Here is a 13,582-nt window from a genome sequence, read left to right as displayed (position 1 = left end):
GGGCCCAGGCTGGATCCTCAGGGCCGACTTGACCCTTGGAGGGCAAGTCAACGTGGGTGGCCCAGGCTGCTCCCTGTGGTGTATCCAGTCCCACCTTCCATTTCCCCTGAGCCGGCTCGGTTAGCCGCGGCCCCCCTAACCCAGCCCACGAACTCCTTGAACTCCTCCCATGACTGCCGGGTCTTTTCCTGTTCCTCAGTAGGCCGCGGGGGGAATGAGGGTAGACCAGCTGTCCCGTCTGGATCGTCACGGCAGTTCTGATGAGTGCTGGGACAGAGGCAGAGCTCTTGTGCCGTGGGGATGGCTTTCTGGGGTCCCTGCCTCCTGTCACCATGGAGAACTGGAATCAGGCCCTTCTTCCGAGTTATTCATTTCCCTTTTGTTGTTTCCCACAAGATACCGCGAAGGGCTGTCTCTTTCTCTGATGCCTGCTATCTCCTTTACCCCGCATCCCACGATTCATCCCCTTTACCCCACCATCCCCCATTCATCAAATCGTGCATGATTTGATGAATTGGAAGGCTGAGGGGTGGGGTGGTCGAGAAGCTTCTCCCCGGCTGCCTCCTGGTTGCCTTTGCCCCTCCCACACTGATCTGGTTTATCGCACGAGGACGGCACCTGCTGAGCGGGCCTTAAGACTCCCCTCTCTCTCATGACATGGCTTCAGCCTCCATCGAGAGAGAGAGGCGTGGGGTCAACCAGCCCCTCAACTTCCCTGCTTCTCTCTCCCCGGACGGAGGTCTGCACCAACCTACCTTATCCCTTGGCCTCCGCTTTGTCTCCTCGTCTTTCCTACCTCCTTTGGATTCCCCGTTACTCAGCCGGGCTGGGGCGATCAGGTCCTTGCCAGCCACCCACCGAGGACCTTGATAAGGAGCTTATTTAAGCCAGGGTATAGCTCCGCCATAGAAAGTGCTATACGTTTTCACTCCCCTCCGTGAGCAGTCACGGTGATGCCGGTTAAAGATGTACACCCCGGTCGGCCAGAGCGGGTGGCCTTGCGTCAGCCCCCAAGGTCGCTGCGGTCCGCAGAGGAGTCTCCGCTGCCCCCTGACCCCAGCCGGCTCGGGTCTAGGCTCTGCTTCTGGTGTAAAATGCCAGCATCCAGCCCCTGGCTGCCCGGGTCCTGGTTTAAGGGCCATCAGGAAGCCACAGCCCTGGGTCAGTGGAGTGGGCTGTAGCCAGAGGGTTGGATTTTTACAGAAACCCCCCAGAGCCCCGCCGAACCTCATCTGCTTTGCCACGGCCGCTCACGCATGCGCTTGAGTCCTGTATGTCCTCCCTGGTGTCCCCTCCCCCGGGTTCCACTGCGAGCATCTTAAAGGGCCACTTGCTTCCACTGGTTCACTCACGGAGCTGTCTCCTTCTTTGCTTCTGCAAAACAGATTCGGGAGGAGGACAAGAGCCCTCCACCTTCCTCGCCCCCTCCCCTGTTCTCTGTCATCCCAGGAGGCTTCATTAGGCAACTCGTCCGGGAGACTGAGAAAGAGTCCAAGGAAGCAAGACTGAGGAAACAGGCAGCGCTTGGCTCTCCTGAACAAGAGGTAAGTGGTCCCACGGGAAGGGGGACGAGGTGCCTGTCGATACCCATCGTCCTGTCCTATGAGACTCCCCAGCCACTTGTCATCCTGCCTTTATTCCTGTTCTCCCCGCTTTGAGGAACGTCCTTTCTTCAGTTGATCGATGGAACTCTTACGCATCCTTCAAAACCCAGCTCAAATGGGACCTCTCTGGAACATCCCTGGAAAGCTCTCCCGTTGCCCTCCTTCCTCCGATTCCCCCAGCACCCTCTGTGTTTGTCTTCACTGTGGTCCGCATAGTTAAATACTTGATCGTGGGGCTTATCAGACCAGCAGTTCCTTAAGCGCAATAGTTCTCTCTCTCCGTCCACTCTGTATTGAGAACCTCTCGTAGAACTTGGCCCATAGCGAGTACTCAGCAAATGTTTGTTTAATGAATGAATGAAGGATATCGGCTGACGTACGATGGTGGGGATCGTTTTACCCCTCTTTTTGCAGAAAGGGAAACCTAGATGTTACCTAAGGATGTGTAGTTGGCTTACTTTAAGCGGAAAAGATATTCAGTTACTGGTTATAGGTGTACCGGTTGTTAAAATCCTGAAACCTCTCCACACCGTGTGGTAAACGGCCACGGCCCCGGCCAAGCCCCGCTCCGGTGCCCTCCAGCTTCCCCTCCCCTGAGTGCCTTGGAATGGCCACATGGCAATAATCAAAGGGTTAGTGCTTGGCCCAAGAAGGGACCTCAGTCCCTGAGTCCAGCTGACGTTCTTTCTGATTGGTTGGTGTCCACTAAATCCCTTCATTGTTCTGAATAGCTCTGCTGGATTGAAGCAGTCATTGGACACGATGCAGTCCCTGTGCTTTAAGACCTTGCAGAGTTATCCCTGATGGTGGCCAGCGCTGCCTCCTTCCTTGTCCCCAGCCGCTCAGTCAGGGACCCCGGGCAGGATGGACGAGGCTGGACACCAGGCAGGTGGGCTTGGGGTGCGCCGTGGGCGGATCGCTGTCAGGCAGACAGGCCATGGCCTCGGGTCTCTCTGGCGCCCCCTTGAGGTGGGGCGAATACCGCAGGGGTTGGGCTGAGAGATCTGGTCGCCTCCCGGCCGGGAGTTGGCTCCAGTCCAGTGACAACCTCAGCTCCACCTCCCACCCCCCTTCAGCTGTTGTTTGCCTGTCCGGTCCCCCACGTGCCCGCACCTGTCCAATTACAATGACTTTGCTGCCTCAGAGAAGTTCTCTGGCAGCTGAATGGCAGCAGCTGTTGAACACATCCCCGCCACGTCTTTGTGGGGGAGGATGCCAGGGAGGACGGGCTCGGCCCCCACCCCTGCCTGACCCAGGCATAAGCGAGGGCCAAAGTCAACCTCCGTCGGCTGCTGTTGGATCACGATGCAAGGTGACTGGAGGCCGTTCATCACTAGACAAGGTTCACTCTGCCGCTCGTGGGCTCCTTTGATCCCCGCCCTCCCCCCGCCCCGCGGCAATGGGGTGGATCAGATGATACCCACTTAGCAGAGGTGGGGACTGAAGTTCAGAGGGGTCGAGCAACTTGCTCAAGGTCACGAGACCAGATAGCGGCAGAGCGAGGGCAAGAGTCTGTGTGCTCACTGCGCTGGCGAGCTGCCTGGGAAAGGGCTAGTCTGGGGAGCAAGGTGGCCGATGTGGCCACAGAGGCCTGGGAAGGAAAATGTTCCATGAGGCCGCAGGCCGTGCTGGCATCACCGCGCACAAGTTAAGAAGCAGAGCCGAGCATAGGATGGGGACAAACTGTCGCCCCAGGGCCTAGGCAGAGCCTCAGAGCCAAGATGCAGGATGGACAGGCCTCAGAGCACAACAGGTGTCTGGACCTTGGGCCAAGATGTTCCTGGGGCTGGGGCACGGCAGCCCCGGGACATGTTTCTGCGACACAGCAAGCCCTGGCTGGTTCTTGCCAATTTGATTTTCTTGTCCCGATCGGTAAATAACCAGACTCTTTCTCCTTACCCCAGCACAACTGCTTTATTTGGCCCCCATCTAATCCTTTCACGGAGCCGTTAGACTCCGCCACCAGTTTGCAGGGATGTAAAACGAAGCTCAGAGAGGCGGCTTGGATTTCCAAAGGCCCCCGAGCCAGTGAGAGACAGGAAGAGGCTGGAATCACACGGGGCAGAAAGAGACCCACGTCAAGTGTCGGGAGAGCTGGGTTCTCGCTCTGGCCCCACCCCTCTGTGTGGTCCAGGCCAAAGCCCTTCCCCTCTTTTGGCCTCAGCTTGCCCATCTGTAAAATGGATGCGCTGTGAGTTTCCTCTTGGCCCCCGTGATTCTACAGGCACCTCCTCCCCGTATACTGAGAAGGCTTCAGAGCGGACTGAGGGCTTTGGTGACTGAGAAAATCCAAAGGATTTGGGTGAGGGAGGGTAGGGCCGGTTACCTCGTTTGGCTCAAATTCATGTCACTGTTTCTGCTATGGTGGTTTGGTTGGAAAATAAGGCACTGACTCACTTTTTAAAATGGTATAGACAGTGGAGAGATGTGCTAAGTGCAGCCAATCCTCTTTCCAAGGCTGTGTCCTGCCTGGCCCCGAGAAGGTCAGACTGAGCCACTAGGCCATGGGCACCAGAGCAGGTTTTCTCAGTCCTAGCTACACACTGGAATCACTGGGGCAGCCACAGCCCAGGCCAACTCCATCTGACTGTCTGCGATTGGGGTCAAAGCATCGTTCTTCTTCTTCTTCTTCTTCTTCTTCTTCTTCTTCTTCTTCAGATAGACAGAACATGAGGAGTGGGAGAAGGAGACAGAGGGAGAGAGAAAAAATCACAAGCAGAGAGAATCTCAGTGCAGAGCCTGACTCCACAACCCTGGGGGTCATGATGTGAGCTGAAATTGAGAGTCAGATGCTCAACTGACTAAGCCACCTAGGCACCCCAGAATCACTGTTTTCCTAAAGCTCCCAGGAGATTCTAGGGGCGCCTGGGTGGCTCAGTCGGTGAAACGTCTGACTTTGGCTCAGGTCATGATCTCAAGGATTGTGGAGCCCCGCATCGGGCTCTGTGCTGACAGCTCAGAGCCTGGACCCTGCTCTGGATTCTGTGTCTCCTTCTCTCTCTGCCCCTCCCCTGCTTGCACTCTGTCTCTCCCCACCTCTCAAAAATAAATAAATGTAAAAAAAAAAAAAAGAAGAAAAAGAAAAAAGCTCCCAGGAGATTCTAGTGAGTCCTGGGGACAAGTAAGGCTGTGACTATGCTTCAGTTAAGGGCACTGACTTTAGACTCCCAGAGGCCTGTATGACTTTCCATTCCAGCTTTGTCTCTCGGGCCACCTGATAGCCTTGTGTTCACTTCTTTATCCGTAGAATGGGGGCAGAGTTCAGAACCTACTTCGGTGGGTTCTTACGAGGGTTAAGTAGGGTGTGATGGTCCTGTAGGACCCACTGCAAAGTGATCTGTGCATGATGGTTGTTATTATTACCATCAACATCATCATCGTGACAAAGCCATGGAGACCGTGCCCTTGAGGCCTCCACCACCTGAAACAGGGCAGAGACACAAGTCAAAGCCAGACTGGGGTGCAGAATGTGGTCGTTGCTGCTGACGGTGCACCTGCACGGTGCCCTGGGACCTCAGGGGTGCGTGAGACAGGTTCTGAGCGAGGCCTGCAGGCACAGATTTGCAAAGGGGTGGTATTTGAACTGGGTATAGAAAGATGAGTACAGCATCGGCAAGTGAAGAGGGGGAAAGAACATTCCGGGCAGCGAGCTGATGTGAACAGAAGCATGGAAGCAGAGAAGCATCAGATGTGTTAAGAGATGCCCCTGCGTGGCTCAGGCATGGGGACACACAGGGACTATAAGGCCAGAATGGAGGGTGGTGACTCCTCATTGAGGGCTTTGAATGCCAGGTGATGGCAGGGAATGACTTTCCCATAGTCTGGGGGCCACTGCCAAAATCTTTTGATCAGGTTTCAAATGACTGTGGCAGCAGATTCAAAGGCCACCAGTTCGGGGACTGTGACCGTGGCCCAGATGAACGCAGACCCGGGCTTGGGAAGGGAGACAAAAGTGTGACGCCGGGCAGGTGGAATCGACATGATCTGGGGGCTGGTTTGGGTGCAAGAGGAGGGTGAGAAACTGAGTCCTGGGCCCAGGTGTGTGGGGAGGAAGCCAACATGGTCCCAGACGCAGAACCCAGACCTGGGCAGGCGGTGAAGCCAGGCATCAAGACGGACCTCCCGCCTACACCCTCCAGCTCTCTTTCTGTAGAGGCAGCGGCTCAGGTGGCCCTGTGAGCAGTTCAGGCCACAGCCAGGCTGGTTTGAGGACAAAACTCGGGGTGGGGCTGACGCCACAAGGCAGCAGAAGAGCCTGGGAGAGGAGCCTGCAGGGGGCGTCAGAGATCAGATGTCCAGGCCAGGCGAGGGGGTGGGGTGGGGGGTAGGTGGGCTGGGAGGACTTCGGCCGGGAGTAGGGATGGGGGAGGACCGCCGAGGGGGGCAGGGTCCGGGGAGGACCATGGGGGACATGCCAGGGCTCTCACCTGGCATGGGGAGTGCATCCGGACGGCAAAAGTCGCAACAACTCCGTTCAGCTCTCTGCCACTTCCAAAGCGCTTTTCCACATCTCACTCCACCAAAACTCTGGATGGACCCTGGCCTTGCATGGAGGGAAAACCGAGGCTCAGAGAGGTTAGGTGGTGTCGTTCACCGTCACCCAGCTGGAAAGCGTCCCAGCCAAGACTAGAACGGGTCCTCTGCTCTAGTCCCCAAGCCCCCTTCCCTCTCCTTGGCCCAGCAGGAAGACTCAAGGCAGAAATAATAGTAATAATAGCAGCGACACAGCAAAAGTACCAATGACAGGAGAGGGAGCTACTGTTACCAAGGACGAATTCTGCACTTGGCTCAGTTTCTGTGCATTATCACGAACCCTAACGCTCGCCCTGTGACGTAGGCCATTATGAAACTCATTTTATTGTTGTTTTTTTTAAAACATTTTTCTAACGTTTATTTATTTTTGAGACAGAGAGAGACAAAGCTTGAACGGGGGAGGGTCAGAGAGAGAGGGAGACACAGAATCTGAAACAGGCTCCAGGCTCCGAGCTGTCAGCACAGAGCCCAACGCGGGGCTCGAACTCACAGACCGCGAGATCATGACCTGAGCCGAAGTCGGACACTTAACCGACTGAGCCACCCAGGCGCCCCGAAACTCATTTTATTGTTAAGGAAATAGGCTCAGAGAGGGGAAGCCATTTACCCAAGGCCACACAGCTGGCGAATGGCAGAGTGAGAAGCTGAACTTGGGTCTGTCGGGCTCCAAAGTCGACTCTCTTTCCGCTCCTTCGCTTGGTTTTGAAGTGCTGGGCCAAGGTCCAGGGTGTTGGGGTTCAGTTCACTGCCTGGCACAGGGCCTGTCCAGTCCTGTGTCCCGTCGGTGCCTGGGGGTCTCTGGATGGGTGAATGGCTGGGTGCATGAGTGAGTGAGTGAGTGAGTGAGTGAGTGACTGAGTGACAAGGCTGTCTGGTCAGCGAGCAGCTAAGTGTGGCTGTGGCCTCTCTCCTAGACCCCAGAAACTTCTGCTGGCCAACCCAAGGGCAAGTCCAACAGTGGCACCAAATCTGGAAACCAGCAAATCCCCCAAGGCAGCCAGTCAGGCTCTCCGCAGAACTCGAACATTCCAGGCAAGGAGAGCCAGGGGGCCGGCCCCACAGACCCCGTGCTGATGACCAGCATCAATGGTGAGAAGCCCCAGGAGCCGGGCCCCAGTGGGACCCCAGCCAGAAAACCCCTGCCCTTCAAGAGAGGTGTGAGGAGGGGTGACGTGCTGCTGATGGTGGCCAAGCTGGACCCGGACTCAGCCAAGCCGGAGCAGAGGACCCAGCCCCATGACGCCCCCACCTGTAAGACCCCACCCCCAGCCACAGACCCTGGAGGGGAACAGAAGGGGGGGACTCCAGGGACTCATGGCACTAAGGACACAGCCCCGAAGGCTGAGAAGACCCAGACCGAGGGCGTTGTGGACCCAGGAACGCAAGGCGTGGTGGGGAAAGGGGGCAGGGACCCCCAGACCAAAGGGCTGAAAGGGGGTGAACTCCAGGGCAGAGAGGGGCCAGGCGAAGGGGGACGGTCAGCTACAGCAGAGAAGGGGGCAGGGGACCCCCCAAACAAGATGGCAAAGGGGAACCTCTCCAAGGATTCGGGGGGCAACGGCAAGCCCGCTGGGGCCCAGATCCAGGTGAGAAAGTGGGGAGTCTCCCTGGGCAGCAGGAGCAAATGGGATGGTCCCCGGAGTAAGAAGGATAAAGAAGGTTCGCTGCTGAGTAAGGCAGAGAAGACAGAGGAGCCTCAGGTCAAGGCAGAGAAGATGAGCAAGGTTCAGGGGAAGCCCGGGAAGGTGGGGGGAACTCCCGGAGGGGTGGAGAAAGCAGGCCAGCCTCTGAGAAGGACAGAGAAGGCAGGGGAGCCCCAGACCAAGGTAGGAGAGGAAGGGCGGCCTCAGAGTGAGCCCGGGGAGGCAGGTAGAGCCGGGGGGGAGAGAGAGAAGGGCTGTGAAACCCCCAAGGAGGTGGGTGCATGCAGGGAGAACCCAGCGGCGGCTGGGAAGGAGGGCCGGCCAGAGAGCAGAGGACAGAATGCCCGGGAGCCCCGTGCGGGAGCGGATGACGCGACAGAGACCCTGGAGATGGAGCTGGAAAGGGCCGGACCACCTGCTCTGGAGGGCCATGCAGACAGTCCTCAGGATCGGAAGGAGGGTGAAGAGGGGCCGGCCCTGCCGGAGGGGAGCAAAGGAGGACAGAGCAGAGACTTGGATCAGGTGAGGGGGGTCCAGCCCCTGGAGTGGGGGAGGGGCAGGAGGGAGCCTTCCGAGGTGGGGGGGAAGGGCAAGAGTTGCTCCTGGGGGCATCCTCCTTGATGCGTAGGGATCTTGGGGCCCCCACTGCACCAATCCCGGGGTAAGAGTCTCCACGGCATGACGGAGGTCCCAAGACGGAGATGTCCTGTCATGGCTGAGCTTACTCACAGAGTTCTCAAACTCGGGGCTGCGTAAATAGCAGATTGCTCAGAATGCAGATTCCCGGGCCCCGTCTTAGTGGTTCCGCTCCAGGGGCCGGGGGTGGGGCCGAGGCATCTGCCTGTAAATAATCACCACCCCGCTTGCCCTCCCTTGGGGGAGATTCTGACTTCAGTGGGCCCAGATCACACTGTGAGAAACTCCCATGTGAAGGGTTCACTCCGGACAAGGGGGTGGGGTGGGGGTGGTGGGGGCGGAGGGAGGGCAGCGTCCCCTTGGTCACCTGATTCATGTGATCTTTGCTCTCAGGCTCCTGAGGACAGATGGTACGAGGCAGAGAAAGTGTGGCTGGTTCAGAAGGATGGATTTACTCTTGGTAATTAGGGGTGTTAGCCCATCTGGGGGGGTCTAAGTCTTTTCTTCCTGCACCCCCTCTGTTGCTGGCCGTATTTGCCAGATCAGAGTCTGGGGGGAAGGGTGAGGGGCATGCTGCGTCCATGGGGCACTTGGGTGGCTCATTTGGTTAAACGTCCGACTTTGGCTCAAATCACGATCTCACGGTGCATGGGTTCGAGCCCCACGTTGGACTCTGTTCTGACAGCTCAGCTTCGGATTCTGGGTCTCTCTCTCTCTCTCTTTCTCTTGGGGCTGTCATCAGCAACTGTCCTGAAGCCGGATGAGGGAACAGCCGACCTGCCGGCAGGAAGGGTGCGAGTTTGCATCGATGCTGACAAAACCGTGACGGAGGTGGACGAGGAGTGTGTTCATAGGGTGAGCCCTCCGTCTCTCTCCCCGCCTGCCCCGCACCGTCTTTCCCCACCCCTGCAAGAGATTTCCTTGCACTTGACTGCACAGGCTGCTTTGGCTTGATGCCCTGGAGGGAGTTGTAAGGAAGGCCATCTTGGAACTCACCGCTCTGCTGGAGGAGTATCGTCAGGAGGTCATTTCTCTCTCTCGGGGTTCTCTTGACACAGGCACATTCACAAACATGTTTGTCGTTCTGCCTGATCCAGGAACATGACCGCTTTTCATTTTACGGACATTGCAGATCATGCCACAGGGCGGGTTTTCCTTTTCACCCTGGCTGCCAGGGAATTCAGAGCCAAATTTGCAGCTTGTCATCAACTGTAGCCGAGGTTTCGATGGACTATTGTTTGGGGTTTTATTGCGGTGGGCTCGTGTCCTTGACAAAAAGGCTGACCCACAAGGGAGCTCAGGCTTGGCCCAAACCCCAGAGCAGTAGGCCCTAAAAACTCCTTGAGGCTGGAAAGAATGGTAGGAAGGCTTTTAGAAGGGACGTCCCAAGGAGAAGCTGCAATCATTCCTTGCTTCTGGAAGAGTTTGGGCATGTTTCCAAGGGATCAGTGCACGATGGGCTGTCAGAGAAATGGGGCTGTTTGGCCATTGGCCTTCACCCCCGAGGGTCACAGAACACATGCGGAGCTCCCTGGCAAGATTCAGAGAGGAGGCAACAGCTACTCTTGAACACCATCCTTCTCATAGTGTTTGAGAAGGCTCTCTGAATCTTGCTGTGTCCGTCTCAGGAATCTGTCCCCTCCTGGGGCAGTGAGTTCAGGAGGCAGGACCAGTGTGAAGAGACAGGTGGCAGGGGCGCCTGGGTGGCTCAGTCAGTCAAGCGTCCGACTCTTGGTTTCGGCTCAGGTCATGATCTCACGGTTCATGAGATCGAGCCCTGCGTCGGGCTCTGTGCTGACGTCATGGAGCCTGCTTGGGATTCTCTCCCTCCCTCTCTTTCTGCTCCTCCCCTCTTCTCTCTCTCTCCAAATAAATTAACTAAAGAGAGAGAGAGAGAGACAGGTGGCTCTCAGACTATGCAAAGGGCAAACGAGTTTTATACGGATTTGTTTCTCTCTCTCCAGAGTCTTTGTGTTCTGTCCTGGTCTGTGGCAAATAGCTCTCCCAGAAGAGGTCACCGGGGCTGTGTGTGTGTGTGTGTGTGTGTGTGTGTGTGTGCACGTACGGGTGGTGGTGCTGGTATGGAGGCCCAGGAGGCCAGAGGACACTTTGTGTGATGCTTCACAGGCCAACCCCCCCGAGCTGGACCAGGCTGAGGACCTGGCCTCCCTGGTCAGTGTCAACGAATCAAGTGTCCTGAACACGCTTCTGCACCGCTACCGGGCTCAGCTGCCCCACACCTTCACCGGGCCGGACCTGATCGCCCTCCAGCCCCGGAGGCCCCCGGCGCCCTCTGCAGGCAAGGTGAGGGGGACCATGGGAACATGTGCTCGCCGTGGCGGGGGGGCGTCCCCTGTGCCTCTCAGGGGAGAGCAGGGCAGCCAAAGCCCCCTGCAAACCTGTCTGTGAGTAGCATCCTGCCAGATAAAAAGGTCTGGGGTATTGTGGGCATCGCGGGGGCATTGAGGACCACGTGATTCCCCCCTCCATCGAGGGGGACCTTGAGTCATGGATAGAAATAACAGGGGCGTTACACACAATAGTAACGACAAGATATTGAGCAAATATCATTTCTGCACCAGCCACTGCTTCCAGCACCTTACATATCATCTCAACTAATGCTCACACCCACCTGGAAAGATCGGGCCCTCTCCTAGCCCCGTTTTACAGATGAGATGTTCTGGGTCAGCCCTTGTGTTCAGCAAGGGGGACAGCGGGGGTAAAACCCAGGCCACCAGCCTTTCTGTGCTCTGAACCCCATACTGCCTACTCAAGAGTCCCAGACACCCACATACCTCGGGAAACAGAAGCCTCCCTTCTGTTGTTTGTTTAATTTTTTTTCCCTGCCAAGCGTGGAAATGGCCAGTTTTTGGCAAGACAGTCAAAGCAAAGGAGATCTCTCAGCGCCACCTGGTGGCGGGGCCTGCAGCCACGACTGAGCCGTTTGAGCCGGATTCTCTCTTTGATCCCATTCATTGGTCCCATTGATTGAGATACTGACAAGAGGGTCTCCTCTATGCCCCGCATGGAGGAAAGAGCAGGGAGGAAGACCGATAAGCCTGCCCCGGTGGGTGTTCCGTTCTCGAGGGGGAAGACAGGCCCCCAGTAATAAAGATAACAGTGGGGAGAGCAGCTGGTGTGGAGGAGGAGACAGTGAGGAGGCCAGGACAAGTGGGGTCTGGGTCGCAGCAGGTCTTCTACGTGGTCATGATGTTCCCGGCTGTTGCTCCGAGCATGATGCCAGCTTCGGGGGATCTTTGGCAGAGGGGTGAGATGGTCTGACGTGTGCTGGAAAGGGCTCCCCTGGGCTCCTGGGTGGATAGGGGAAAGTGGGCAAAAGAGGAGGCAGGGAGGCCTGACGGAGGTGCTGCTGGGAGGACTGGGGAAGTCGCAGGCCTTTGGAGCCGCTGCCAATGCCCCTCGAGTGCCTTGGAAAGACCACGACACCTCTCTGGCCTCAGCGTTCTCATCCGCCAATTGGGGATGAAAAGCTGCATCTCGCCCTCTGGAGTACCATGGGGCAAACCCATCCGTAGCCCCCAAATGAGGCTAAGGTCCATTTAGAAAGGGACAGTGGCTCTGAGTCTGCCTCTAAAGCTTCTCTTCTCCAGGACGCCCCCCTCCCCCGTTGCTTCCTGCCCGACCTGGCTGTCCATAAGGGCACCTGCACTCGCCCCTCCCTTGCTGTGAGAGCTACGTTTGGGCTACTGCAGCCCAAGGCCGCTGAGCCTTCCAAGATGCCGGGTCACTGTCTTGCTCCTTCAAAGCCCCCGGGGAGGGAGATTTAGCACAGACTCCCACGGTAAGGCTGGCTTCTCACCGGCCATCCTGGATCGAGGCATCCGTTGCAGAGCCTGGGATGTCCAGGAGCTGGAATACGCCCTGTAACAAAGAATTTGAGTGAGGTGATCCCCCAAGCCCCCTGTAACCCCTCAAAGCATCCAGCTTCCCACACTCAAACCCGAAACCACCTTCTATACGCTTTGGCTGAGTCACGTCTGGCTCCTCAAATGGCCACCAGGTGGGAGCATAGACCTGCGATGGCATCTTGAAGCCGGACTTGGTGGGACCTGGGGCTGGGCTGGGGGCCTCTCTCACTGGGAGTCTGGCCCACCTGGCGGCGGCTGGGAGCTGGGTGTTTGCCAGGGGGTGCAGGTCTGCGTGGCTGTGAGCACGGGTGTGAATGTGTGGGGTACAGACGGGTACAGCTCTGAGTCGCTGGGGCCTCTGCGATTCTTGCGTGCGTGCCCGTGAGCATGCGTGTGTGCATACAAGCAAGGCACGTGTGCACGCATGCACCTGTATGTGTGCGCAGGGGCCTGGGTTTGAAGGATTCCCCTTTTCCCTTCCGTCCCGCTGGGGAGATTGACAGATGGGACGGCCTGTCCCCTGGACCTCAGTGTTACCAGAGTGGGAGGTGGCTCCAGGGCTCAGACCCCAGGACCCTCTGCCTCTGCTGCATGCCCTAAGGCTGTGTCCAGCCAGCGTGGGGGCTGGTCCCACTTTGGCCAGCTTTGGGGTCCTCCCGAGCCCTGGAACCTTGTGTTTTGTGTCAGGACAGGGATTCATTATTGTTGCGGGACGTCTTGGGCAGGAAAGGCGGCCCTGAGCCCCAGGCGGGAGGTGCAGGCTGGGGGTAAAGCCGCCATTCTGAGGTTTGTGCCCCTGGCCCTGCTAAGGCACGGAAGAGGGCAGGTGGGGCCTTTCTGGGCCCAGTCGTCGCCTGCTTATCATTCCAGGACATTTGGATGTCCTCGTCCGGCCGGGCCGGCTGCCCTGCCCACCTTGGTGCCCCTCCACTGACCACTCTGTCTCCAGGTGCCCTCCTCCCTTCTACCCCAAGGCCACGCTAAGCAGACTTTCGTCAAGGTCACCGGTGGTTTCCATGCTGCCAAACTCATTTGCCAAATGTTCAAGTCTCTGATTTCCCCTGACTTGACCCTCAGTATAGCGTTTGGTGTGGCCAAGCTCCTCCTGCAAATGCTCCCAGGACTCCCTGTCCTGCTTTTCCGTCTGTCCCACTGGCCTCTCCTCCTCAGCCTCCTTTGCGGGTCTCCCTGACCTCTCCAAGGCGGTTGCCCTGCCCCCCCATACCTCTTCCCTCCTCTTTAAATACCCCCTTCCTTGGTGATCTCATTCAGGCTTTAAAATGTCTCCGGATAGTTT

The 13,582-nt window shown here is 57.5% G+C and overlaps 1 protein-coding gene across 3 annotated transcripts in view; it reads left to right on the top strand.

The window, feature by feature from the left end:
• Positions 1-13,582, top strand: part of MYO18B (myosin XVIIIB) — a 258,994-nt gene that overhangs the window by 15,426 nt on the left and 229,986 nt on the right. For all 3 annotated transcript variants that reach the window (XM_086682197.1, XM_086682198.1, XM_086682199.1), the window contains 5 exons: positions 1,386-1,544; positions 7,052-8,302; positions 8,810-8,876; positions 9,159-9,271; positions 10,544-10,720. In XM_086682197.1, coding sequence (XP_086538323.1) covers positions 1,386-1,544; positions 7,052-8,302; positions 8,810-8,876; positions 9,159-9,271; positions 10,544-10,720 — 1,767 coding nt within the window. The remainder of the gene's footprint in view (positions 1-1,385; positions 1,545-7,051; positions 8,303-8,809; positions 8,877-9,158; positions 9,272-10,543; positions 10,721-13,582) is intronic.

Source organism: Puma concolor, chromosome D3, assembly GCF_028749965.1.
Source record: "Puma concolor isolate L17-30 chromosome D3, mPumCon1.1.hap2, whole genome shotgun sequence".
Classification (NCBI taxonomy): domain Eukaryota; kingdom Metazoa; phylum Chordata; class Mammalia; order Carnivora; family Felidae; genus Puma; species Puma concolor.
The sequence above is the reverse complement of the archived record's forward strand: the minus strand, read 5'-3'. Positions and strand labels throughout refer to the sequence as shown.